Raw genomic sequence first — 13,011 nt, forward strand, 5'->3', positions numbered from 1 at the left:
GGCACACCTGGTGTGCTCCTCTGTGCTAGCGGCGACCCTGCCAGGCAGCTGTGTAGCAGCAGTGGCCTTTGGGTCTGGCCTGGGTGGCTGTGTGTTGGGCTGGGATTCCGTTCGGCTGCTGGGAGCACGCCTTCTCCCTCTAGCTCCACTGAAGGTGCGCGCGGGGCTCTTCCATGCAGGCCTCTACTGGGCTCCTCTGGCTTCACTGCCGCCGGTGCGTCTGAGCTGCGCCCGGGCTGTTTGGTTGCGCCGCTGCAGGCTAGCTCAAGCCTCTCCTGTGGCGCACGGATCTGCTCCCGGTCCCTTCCGGCGCTGCCATCACTGGCACACGCTGCCACTCTCCCGCTACTGGGCTACTGGGCCAGAGTTTCGGGGTCTGCGCCACTTGGAGGAATGATTGGCAGGCTGTTCAGTGCCGTGAGGGGCTTCAGAGCTGCACTGTCTCCCTGGGGTTTAGGGCGCCTAAGTTTCCCCAGTATTCCCAGCTGCCGGGACAACTTCATCCAGCTATGGGGTCCCTGTTTCTTTAAGAATTGCAGAAAGCACTCTCTTTTCTTTTGTCTCAGGGGCGCCAGTTGCCGGGACCTGCCCACAGGTTTTGCTTTTCCGTTTCTCTAATATCTAGCACCCCGTGCACCTTGTGTCTGCGTTCCGGGTGCGGATTTCTAGAGCTGGTTGTTTAGCACTCCTGGGCTTTCAGTCCCTCCTCATTCCGACTCCTTTCTTCCCATTGGGTTTTGGGGTGGGGGAGCATTCAGGTCCCACCTGGCCGTGGCTTGTATCTTACCCCCTTCGTGTGATGTTGAGTTCTCATAGATGCAGATGTATCCTGGCTGTTGTACTGCATCCACTGGTGTCTCTTTAAGAATAGTTGTATTTATTGTATTTTCATAAAAATATATGTTCTGGGGAGGAGATTTCCTCTGAACTACTCACGCCACCATCTTCCCGTGATCCCCCACATCTGACTTTAGTAATTGTGCTGAAATTACTGGACAAGCCTCTATAGATGAAAAAGAAACCACGTTAACTTATTCAAGCTTTTCATGGGTATTAAACTGCCATGTCCTTATAGAACATTTCTAAAAAATTCTATTTACATCATAAACATAGCCCTGTGTCACTTCCATTTAGCTCCCATCACTATAGTCTATGAAAAGTGATCCCACGTCACATGTAAATTTAAGAGGGAGAAGAAGAGCTCTAACTGTGCCTTGGAATATAAGGCCAGGCTGAGTCTCGTCAGTTCCAGCTCATTCTGGGTCCTGCCCGGACTACTGTGTTTTTCTGGAAAATGTTCCATGTGCACTTGAGAAGAATGTGTATCCTGTTGCTTTTGGATGGAGTGTTCTGTAGATGCCCATTAGGTCCATTCCATGCTCTTTGGTAGGAATAATTAATATTTTCAGAATGGCCATCCTGCCTAAAGCAATCTCTATCAAACTACTGACAGCATTCTTCAACAAACTGGAACAAATAGTTCTAAAATTCATATGGAACCATGAAAGACCAAATAGGTCTAAATTTCATATGGAACCACGAATAGCCAAAGCAATCCTGAGAAGGAAGAATAAAGCAGGGGGGAATCTCGCTTCTCAACTTCAAGCTCTACTACAAAGCCACAGTAATGAAGACAATTTGGTACTGGCACAAGAACAGACCCATATACCAGTGGAACAGAGTAGAGAGTTCAGATATTAACCCAAGCATATATTGTCAATTAATATATTATAAAGGAGCCATGGATACACAATGGGGAAATGTCAGCCTCTTCAACAGCTGGTATTCGCAAAACTGGACAACTACATGTAAGAGAATGAAACTGGATTACTATCTAACTCCATACAGAAAAGTAAACACAAAATGGATTGAAGACTTGAATGTAAGTCATGAAACAATAAAACTCTTAGAAGAAAACATAGGCAAAACTCTCTTGAATATAAACATGAAAAAATTCTCCATGGGCAAGGGAAACAAAAGAACAAGTGGGAGTACATCAAACTAAAAGGCTTCTGTACAGCAAAGGACACCATCAATAGAACAAAAAGGTATCCTACAGTATGGGAGAATATATTCATAAATGACATATCCGATAAGGGGCTGACATCCAAAATATACAAAGAGCTCATATGCCTGAACAAACAAAAAAGCAAATAAGCCAATTAAAAAATCGGCAGATGATCTGAACAGACACTTCTCCAAAGAAGAAATTCAGATGGCCAACAGGCACATGAAAAGATGCTCCACATCACTAATCATCAGAGAAATGCAAATTAAAACCACAATGAGATATCACCTCACATCAGTTAGGATGGTCATCATCCAAAAGACAACAACAAATGTTGGCGAGGATGTAGAGAAAAGGGAATCCTCCTACACTGCTGGTGGGAATGTTACTTAGTTCAACCATTGTGGAAAGCAGTATGGAGGTTCCTCAAAAAACTAAAAGTAGAAATACCATTTGACCCAGGATTTCCACTCCTAAGAATTTACCCTAAGAGTGTAGGAGTCCAATTTCAAAAAGACATATGCAGCCCTATGTTTATCACAGCAGTACTTACAATAGCCAAGAAATGGAAGCAACCTAAGTTCCATCAGCAGATGAATGGATAAAGAAGACGTGGTACATATACACAATGGAATATTATTCAGCCTTAAGAAGAAAACAAATCCTACCATTTGCAACAACATGGATGGAGCTAGAGGGTATTATGCTCCATGAAATAAGCCAGGCAGAGAAAAACAAGTATCACATGATTTCACTCATCTGTGGAGTGTAAGAACAAAGAAAAAACTGAAGGTTTTTCTGTGCAGACTCACAGAACCCAAGAATGGAGTAACAGTTACCAAGGGGAAAGGGACTGGGGAGGATAATTAGGAAGGGAAGTATAAGTGGAAAAAGGGTCATGCAGATTAGCACACATAATGTAGGGGGGCGGGACACAGGGAAGGCACTGTAACAGTGAAGAGAAGAAGTGATTCTATAGCATCTTACTATGCTGTTCGACAGTGTTTGTAATGGGGTATGTGGTGGGGAATTGATAATGGGAGTAGTTTAGTGACCATAATGTTGCTCATGTAATTGTATACTAATGATACCAAAAAAAAAAAGAAGAAAAGAAAAACCTATACCAAGTTCTTGCATCATCTAAATGTAATATGTGGACTTCCTCCCACCCAAGATTCCCATCCCTATCAGTAATATTACTACACTCATATGAAAATAATGTTACTTTTTAGGTGTCGAAAATTAATTTTAAATTTAATTTTGACCTCAATTAAGATAATTGTACACTAACCTTACATTTGCCTTAAATTTTGGAAATATTTCTTTTGTATAACACTCAGGCACTAAGTCTCTAGACTTCAAACATTTGGCATTTCTAAAGCAAGATGTATAGAGATTTGTGGATGGCAGAATGACAAGGTATTTTGTCAACTAAAATCAAATCAGGTGCAGATAATGATTTCCGACATTTTAAAATTGTGACAAAATGATTTTAAAAGCCAGCTCAACTGTATCAGTAAGGAGGGTCCTCTGAAATGCAACTGCTCAATCCCTTTATCAGTGTTTAGACAAATTACTTACTCTCTTAGGTCTTTACCCTATTTAGAAATTGTAGTTATTGGACTCTACCCAGATTCAGATGTTAGAGATAAGCCTAAAAGCTGAGTCCTGATTGAAAAAGATTTCGGTAGACTAACCGCTGAGCCTTTCCGAATCACATTGCTGCACTCTATTAGGTTTCACTGAATGAGACACATGATGATGCTATAATAAAAACCTTTGATAAGGGTCCCTAGAGTCAAGGTGTAAGCTTAGTCCATAGAAGTGCTTATGTAATTTAAGAAAATATATGCCAATCTCATGTCTGATTTAGAACTAGTATTCCTGAATAAGACTGTGCCATCAGGAAATTGCGTGGCCGGTGACCTAAGGAGGTATTGTTTTTCTTGTAAGTTTTTTGTTTTCATGAAAAGGCCCTTTAATTCTCAAAATGTATTTGTTTCAAGGTAATTCAGTTTGAATTCACTCATGTTCAGAAGTCTTCCGAAAAGCCTTCCTGCAAGTTGTACAGTTTGTGTGTTTAATATTGGGAACTGACACCTGATGAATTTTGGAGTCTTTCATATGACATAAATTTTAATCATCATAGCTTGTTTTCCAAAGCCTACATGATTCTATCACACAGAAGTTACAGTCAATAGCATTGATATTTTCAAAACAGTAGTAACCTCTTCAGTAACAGGTCTTAATATTGTTAAGAGGCAAATACAAATGCATAGCTGTAAATTTTGGGTGAGGGGATCCAGCTTCAAAAGAATATTCCTGTTTATAAGCTTTCTTGGAGTTTAGATATGCTGCCATCAGGTGGTATTAATATGTAATGTCCTTGTGGCTCCACTGATGACATTCTGCTTAAGGTCACCAGTTTACCTCGCAAACGTTTATAATAATGAATGTACAGATTTTCATATGAAAAGCAAAACAACAGAGTAGACCTTTTTAGTATCACAGCTAAAGATATTTTGGATGGAATTTTAAAAACATCTATTGTAAAATTCAATTAGGCACATTTTCATTGTTTTTTTATTTATATAAATGGAGAATTTGTAAAAATTCAGAAAATATAGAAAAGTAAAATTAAAAACATCAAATTTCATCACTGAGAGATAGTTGCTATTAACCTTCTCTTTCATTTCCTTCCAGTCTTTTTTTTAAGATATGCAATTTCTAGTATGTTTTCTGGTTTGTTTTTTTTTTGGAATGGAATTCCAAGGCAAGTAAAGGGACTTGGTTGTAGTAACAGTATATATACAACATGTATCTTTTACAGCTTTTAAAATTACAAGCTCTTTGTAACTGCTTTGTGACTTCTTAATATTCCATTGATTGAGGTTTTCCATAATTTATATAGTCATTCACCTATTAGTAGATAATATGTTTCTGATCTTCAGTCATCAGTAGTATTTTCTCCACCTTCCATCCACTGCTTGTCAAGGGGACAATTATTTCATTGCATCTATGCTTGATTTTTCTTTTAACACAAAAGAATATCTAATTCATCTGTGAGTAGCTCACTATCTCATTTCCTTTATTGCATTTGGAAGGAAACTGCCAGAAAATTTGGACTTTCAGTTTTTAATTATGAATGAAATTATATAATCTTTTTATTTTCATATCACATGTACATTTTGTAATTTTGTAATGTTGTACACAACAAACATGCCAGGGCCTGTTTATTATGAGATGCAACTGTTAGCTACTTCCTACCAAAATAATTTTTTCTTTTTTTTGTAGTATAGAGCACTGCATTAAAGAAATACAGTCTCAAGTTAACAAACATTGTCCAGATGTGCAGCTGCAAACAACAACTGACTGTTTTGAATGGCTAAATAACTGTAACTATAACTCATCCAAGTCAACTTCTATTCCTCATGGAGATTTGATGAAATTCCTCAAAACACTGGTAAATAAAAGAATCTTTGATATATATTGGAGTGCATTGGGTGATCATGGAATATAATTCATTCAATTTCTATATGTAAATATTTATTTTAGTGACAATGTTAGACTGCCTTTTGTAGGGGTTGGGGCTTGTGTTTTGTTTTGTTTCTATATTCCCAGTGGAATCCAGTTAGCTATTTGTTTTTATTTTTTACTATGATTTTTATCAATAAAATGAAACTTTACATAGTGATTAAATATATTCATTCCTGCATAATTTGTGGTGCGATGTATACCATATTGATGCCACGAAATGTATTGATCGATATGTACCACAATTGTCTACCAGAAAAGTTTATATTAATTACATTTTGTGGCCATTCACAAATACTCATTTTCTCTGTGCTCACTATTAAGTATAGTAAGATCACCATCGATTGTATCTAGTAAGTAGCCTTGTCTATCATTCCCTGCATTCTCAACCTGCAAGCATACCTAGTTCTTTTCAATCAAGGCAGTGATTTATACAAGACCACTCTTAATTGATAGAGAATTATTACATTGCTCATTCTTTGATATTGACCACCCTCTATGTAAGAACAGTTATTTTAATACACCTCTCTCTACAAGAGTAGCTAGCTTGCAAGTACAGCTTCCCAGAGAAGCAGCACGATTGTTAGAAAGCAGTATTTCTGTACCCATGGTATTAATTTAACTTAGGTTGGTGGGGGGGAAGGCACTCTTTTTGTCTAAACATCAAACATTGACTAAGGCAGATGTGGAAAATATCTTGGGGTTGTAGACGACTTAAGATGACAGAATCAGATGAAAATAGTTCTTAGCTGTTGTTATTATTGCAGATGTCTCTTTAATGTTTACAAAGTAATAGAAGGAAGAGAAAAGAAGACTATGTGCCCTGAAGCTTTATTCTTTTAAAAAAATCCTTTCACCCATTATCTTGCAAAGGTGAAGCCTTGAAGAATAAATATGGATATAGTTATTCCTTTAATTTCTATTAAGAGCTGTGTGTATTGAATTTCATTAATATTGATGTAATAATGCTTTCTCATTTAATTAAAAGCAAAGGCTTTTAATTATCTTTTAATCTGTCACGCATAAGTCTTCTCCATTCACTGCAGGGCAAAGGCCATTTTAGTTTTGCTCAAATTCATTAGACTGATAGGATTGTTCCAGACCGAGGTTTTTTTCATAATTGATCATGTTATTTTGAGGAAAGAACCGCATTATAAAACAGATCCAGATTAAAACAACCTTGTTGTCTATCAAGTTTTTGTATGTTAAAAGGGTCAGTCTTATAGCTTTTTTCATAAATCTGTTTTTTCCATAGAAAAAAATTTTGTTTATTAATTACCTAACTACTTAAATAAGAAACAGAGATCCTCATTATGGCAGTTAAACTGAAGTTATTTTCAAAATTTGAGCAATCATACTAAACACATGTTTTAAACCTCTTGTAATCTTTTATTCTCTAAATAATATTTGCTTGATGAAATATTTATAGTTATTGACTAAAGGAATTCAAGGTTGGGACACTAATATAACTCGCTTGCTTAATAGAATTTATCATAATGCTGATGTTCTGGACTCTAAGGACATTTCTTTTCCAGAAGCATCAAAAGAACTAAATAGAGGGAGAAGAGAGAGAGATAAAGAAGCTTCAGAAAGGTCAATGCACTTGGTGGCTCTCTAGGGTGTAGTAGAACATGGACAAGGAGAGTAAAGCCAGGGTCCCTTCTTGGTTTTGTGCTTGATTTTGTAACATTTGGAAAGTAACTTAAATGTGCTATACATTAGTGTACTTATTTGTAAATAAGGTTTTAAAATATCTATATGAAAGAGTTTTCATTATCAGTATGCCAGAGACTATATGAAAAAGTGCTTTTAATAAAACACTATATAGATACTGGGTTTTATCAGAGAGGACATTATTTAGACATTACAGTGCTTTGAATGATTGAGAGCAAATTCCCGGAATGTGTCTAGGAGTAGTTCATGATTCTGAATCACACATAATATTTGTGGTCTTTTTGTCAATAAGAAATTTCAAAGCCAACCAGATTTTATGCCACTTGAACCTTGCTTCCATTTTTCTTATAATCAGCATGTTGCTACTTCAGAATATCAACGAATTTCAATATTAGCTGAAATAGACAGTATTAAGAAAGTCGGCATGTAAGGAGAATGTGTGTGCATAATTCAAAGTCCAAAAAGAAAGTAAATTTTTTCTTCCTTTACTATTCATAATATACCTACCATTGTTTCTGTTGGAAAGTTAAAAGGAATAATTTCATACCATCTTGTGGGGAACAATTCTGAGGGTATTTTTTTTCCATTTTGAGTTAGTTATTTCTTTGGAGAGAAGTAGAATAGTCTCAGGTTAATTTCCAAAGTAAAACCTTTCTTAATATGGCTCTCAAAAAGGAATTTAAGTGAAAATTAAAGTCTTTAAGTCTATTAAATTGTATTTCTCAGGATGGCAGCATTAGTAACCCCTAGGCACATACTATATTTAAAGGTCTTCATTTTGTATGTTCATTCAGGGTTCTATAATAGTAAATATACTCATTAAGACATGAAAATTTTATACCAGGAATTAATTAGGGGCATGATCTTCAATTTATTTTGTCTTAAGAATATGTTTCAATCAATGTTTTACATTAGATCTTTATTTAGAATTTTTAAGCTCAGCTTTCATACATCTCACATCATGTCAGTGTTGGGTTAACACAGAGGGCTGAAAACTACGTTATGTTTGGAAACCAAATGAAAAGTATAATTCATCACCTGGGCTTTACAAAATTTTACAGACGATAACGCTAACATTCTAAAATGTCTAAATTGATTAAATTTGAAATGCAGAAAAATCTTGTAAAGCATCAGTGTATTAATTCTAAGTTGAAATGAATTATTATGAAGTTGTGTGTGACTGTAGAAATCATTTTTCCTGTTACTCTTACAGTTAATCACATTTCTAATGTTTTCATTTAATTTTATTAGCAAGATTTGTTGAACAATGAGCTAAATCAAGAAGAAATGGTATTGGACTTACTTTGGGACCTCTCCTGCAAGAGCAGCATTTCATTCCCATCAACCCTAAGTGGAACATCGTTCCATTTCCTCTCTAGAACTTCTCTTCATTCTGTTGAAGATCATTCCTCTATGAATGTAAAGTCTATATGGGATGATATAAGATTACATCTTCGACGCTTCTTAGTGAGCAGACTACAAAGTGTTAATGAAATAAGCAATTCACAGCAAAAGATTCTGTTGAAAAATCAGTGCATACAACAACTCTTGTTTCTCTATCCAGAATCAGAAGTTATAGTCAAATACCAAAACATACAGAATAAACTGTTGGCTAAACTTCTGCAGAACTGTTTTCCTTCTTACAGCAGAGAATCAAATTTAGACATAATGGTTCATGGATACCAAAGTACAATGCTTAAGTTATACTCAATGATAAAAGATGATTTTAATATGCTGCGTGAAATTTTAGCTCCATCCTCAATGGTGAAATTCATTAAAGAAACTTACCTGGATACTGTTACAGAAGAAATGGCAAAATTTCTTGAAAATTTTTGTGAGCTGCAGTTCAGAGAAAGTGCTGTCCGTGTGATTAAAACAAGCAAGAGCTCCAGCAGGCATAGAGGAGCAGTGCATGCATTGGGTTAGTGATTTTTTAAATTTCTGTTTGGTTTAACTTAAGCCTTTCGATATCTTTAATTTTCTAACACTTTTTGACTGGGTTAAATTTAATTGTAAACTTGAAAATTAGAAAATAAATGTCATGAAATTCTGCAGTACACATTTCTCTTATGCATTCCTTTTCCTGTAAGTATAGTAATAGAAGTGTGTACTTTCCTGTTATTTAAATTGTTCAAGATACTGGAAATATAAGTAGAAAAATTGGCAATAAGAGTTTTGTTTTTTGATTATATAAATTGTGGGGTAAAACTGTGTATGTATATAAACTATATATGTATGCATGTGTGTACATATACACACATGCATACATATATATAAAGCAGAAAAGTATAACATTTAACCCATTGTTTCCTCCAAAGGTAAAATGAATTATTGAAAGTTTGTTAAAATTTGCATGAACTAAAATTGGAAGTTTAATTTCTTAGATGATTTGAAAGTTCCTAATTTTATGTAAAAAAAAAAAGATAAAGGAAAAAGGAAAGAAACTATTGTGATAAGGTAAACTTTTTCCTATCATTTTAACTTCTTACCAGAGGAGAAAATGCAAGGTAAAAACTATGATTATTTTGAAAATTATGAATAGTTATGGCTTTAAGTAAAACTATAAGACATTTTTCTAAATAGGTTATTAAACTGTATTCTTTAAGTATTTGAAAATTATTTGGTTAACTGCTAACCCTGAATTATTATCATTTCATAAAAATTTCCATAGTTGACTATTTTTACTTAACTCTTTTAATAAAATGCCAGAATATGCAAAATTGTTCTGACATGTGAATTTTTAAGTAATTTAATGTTTTCTCTTAAAATATTAATTTTCCTCTGGAAGCTGTATCACATCATAGAACAGAGATACCATCAGCCAACTTTAGGTTATGGCAGAATACAAAGTCAGTTAATTTAGGAGCATTGCAATAGATTTTCATTTTAATTGTTACATAACTTTAAAATGAATTTCATGCATGTATTCACTAAAAATTTGTATATTATCTAAAAAAATTCCTGCTTACTCATAAAGTGTTTTCAGTATGAAAGTTTTTATGTGCTAAATATAGTTTATAACAGAAGAAAAAGATCCATATGGTTGAAAATATGTGTAAGTTGCTGTGGAGTCTTCAGGGCTGACCTTGAGGTGTTTTCTCATACGCAAGAGAAAACTGTGTGTGTAGGCTTTAACACCAAACTTTGAAGCATTTTCCAAAAGTCTAGGTGCACTGATCTTTCCCAAGCTCCTTTACTAAACTCTGGTATAAATGACTTGTTGAATGCTTTCCGTATGCTAGGCACTATGCTAAGTATATCCTGTTTCTTACTATCCCAATTTCATAAACAAAGAAAGAAGCTTTGAAAGGTTAACTTGCCCTGGATCATGTTGTACAGAGTGAGGATTCATGTGTAGATCTGTGTGTCTCCAAGACCTTTTCTTAACCACCATTCTTTTGGACCTTGTCTCAAAGTATAGAATTAAATGTTTTGTCACTTGTAAAATAAATAAACAGTACTGTTCAAATGGGCTGCCTGAAAATCAGTTCAGTTCAGCTTTACTTACCCTATCACAGGCAAGGCATTTAGCAGCTGCCATGTTTAAGGTTCTGAGCTAGACAGTAAAAAGAAGAAAATAAACGAGTAAATGCTGCCAAAGCTGTTTGAGAACTGCTAAACTGACTCTCAATGCATCAGTCATATTTTCCATGCATATTTGACACGATGGCCATATTTTATTTATAAAGGAAATACAGTTTGAGATAAGCAAAATAATAATAATCATAAATATTAATAAAATTGTAAGTTACAATTTTATTTGAATGAGATGTAGATTGGCTTAAATGGATTCTATATAATATTATCTTTATGTTTATATCTTTATGCTTTCCATGGCTTTGATATTTTGCCTGAGCCTGTAGAAAGACATTCCTTAAGTAACAATAGCTAACATTATAGTATAAGACATTGATGTGCATTATCTCATTTAATCCTAACCACCCAACAAGGGAGATACCTCTATTTATTATCTCTGTTATACAGTGAGGAAACTAAAGCATAGAGATATTAAATTATTTAGTCAAGTTTACAGAATAAAGCTAGGATTTAAACTCAGGTCTGGCTGACTCTAGGGCTCTTATTCTATGACTATGCTCTACTGCCTAAAAATCAGGATGGAAATAGCTCATTGCTTTTAAAAACAGGACTCTGAATCTTCTGTGTGCTAACTCTATTGGAGTATTTGTTTTACTTTTCTCTAAACTACCCACACTCTTCTTATTTGAAGACTACATAATGCCAATTTGGAAGTTTTCTGTGTATAATTCCTATTTTGGGATCTATTTGAAATACCTTAAGCAGGTCTTGTATGTATACTACAAGTATTTTTTTCCAGCTCTGTTGAGCTGACATATAACATTGTATGAATTTAAGATGTACAATGTGTTCATTTGATACACTTACGTATTTTGAAATGATTACCACCATAACATTAGCATATTACTCCATGACATCACATAATTACCATTACTTTTTTGTGGTGAGAACGTTGAAGAGTTACTTTCTTAAGAAGTTTCAAGTGCGTAATACATTATTATTAACTGTAATCACAATGCTGTGCATTAGATCACCAGCAATATAGCAGAAATAAAGGTATGTGATGCCTCCAGCTTTGTTCTTCTTTCTCAGGATTGCTTTAATATTTGGGGTCTTTTGTGGTTCCATACAAATTTTAGGATTATTTCTCTATTTCTGTGGAAAATCACAATGGAAGTTTGATAGGGATTGCACTGAATTCCATGGATGGCTTTGAGTAGTAGGGATTTTAACAATATTAGTTCTTTGAGTCCATGAACATGCACTATCTTTCCATTTATTTGTGTCTATTTCACTTTCTTTCATCAGAATATTTTTATATGTTTCAACATACAGATCTTTTACCTCCTTGGTTAAATTTATTCCTAGTAAATTAGTTTTTGATGCTATTGTAAATGGGACTGATTTATTTCTTTTTTAGTTATTTCATTGTTAGTATATAGAAATGCAACTGATTTCTGTATATTGATTTTGTATCATGCAACTTTACTGAATTCATTGATTAGTTCAAACAATTTTTTAGTGGAGTCTTTAGAATATTCTCTGTAAGATTATATCATCTGCAAAGAAAGGCAATTTTACTTCTTCCTTTGTGGTTTCAGTGCCTTTTATTTCTTTTCTTGCCTTATTGCCCTGGGTAGGTCTTTTAGTATTATGTTAAATGAAAGTTGTAAGAATATGCACCCTGTCTTGGTCCTAATCTTAGAGGAAAAACTGTCAATCTTTGAGTATGATATTACCTATAGGCTTGTCATAATAGCCTTTATGTTGAAGTATGTTCCCTCTATATCAAATTTGTTGAGAGTTTTTATCATGAAAGGAAGTTGAATTTTGTTAAATACTTTTTCTACATCTATGGAGATGATCATGTGATTTTTATCTTTCATTCTATTAAAGTGGTGTATCACATTGATTGATCTGCATATGTTGAACTATCCTTGCCTCCCAGAGATAAATACTGCTGGTTCATGGTGTATGATCCTTTTAAAATGCTGTTGAACTTGGTTTACTAATATTTTTTTTTAAGGTACAGAAGTGAATGTTTATTCAGTATGAAAAAAGGAATCCTAACAAATTACAAATTGTAAAAAGCTGACAAACTCCACAAACATTATAAAACCCCCAAAATTACAGATTAGTTTTATTATTTACTGTCTGACATAAGTCTGTAATATTTTTCCTTATTTAAAAAAATTTTTTTTATTTTGTTATCATTAATATACAATTACATGAGCAACATTGTGGTTACTAGATTCCCC

General features: G+C 34.5%; 1 protein-coding gene across 3 annotated transcripts in view; it reads left to right on the forward strand.

Annotated features, from left to right (window-relative positions):
* KIAA0825 (KIAA0825 ortholog) overlaps nt 1-13,011 on the forward strand; it is a 432,275-nt gene that overhangs the window by 75,124 nt on the left and 344,140 nt on the right. For all 3 annotated transcript variants that reach the window (XM_057493388.1, XM_036925703.2, XM_057493384.1), the window contains 2 exons: nt 5,303-5,471; nt 8,468-9,137. In XM_057493388.1, coding sequence (XP_057349371.1) covers nt 5,303-5,471; nt 8,468-9,137 — 839 coding nt within the window. The remainder of the gene's footprint in view (nt 1-5,302; nt 5,472-8,467; nt 9,138-13,011) is intronic.

Source organism: Manis pentadactyla, chromosome 2 (genome assembly GCF_030020395.1).
Source record: "Manis pentadactyla isolate mManPen7 chromosome 2, mManPen7.hap1, whole genome shotgun sequence".
Taxonomy (NCBI): Eukaryota; Metazoa; Chordata; class Mammalia; order Pholidota; family Manidae; genus Manis; species Manis pentadactyla.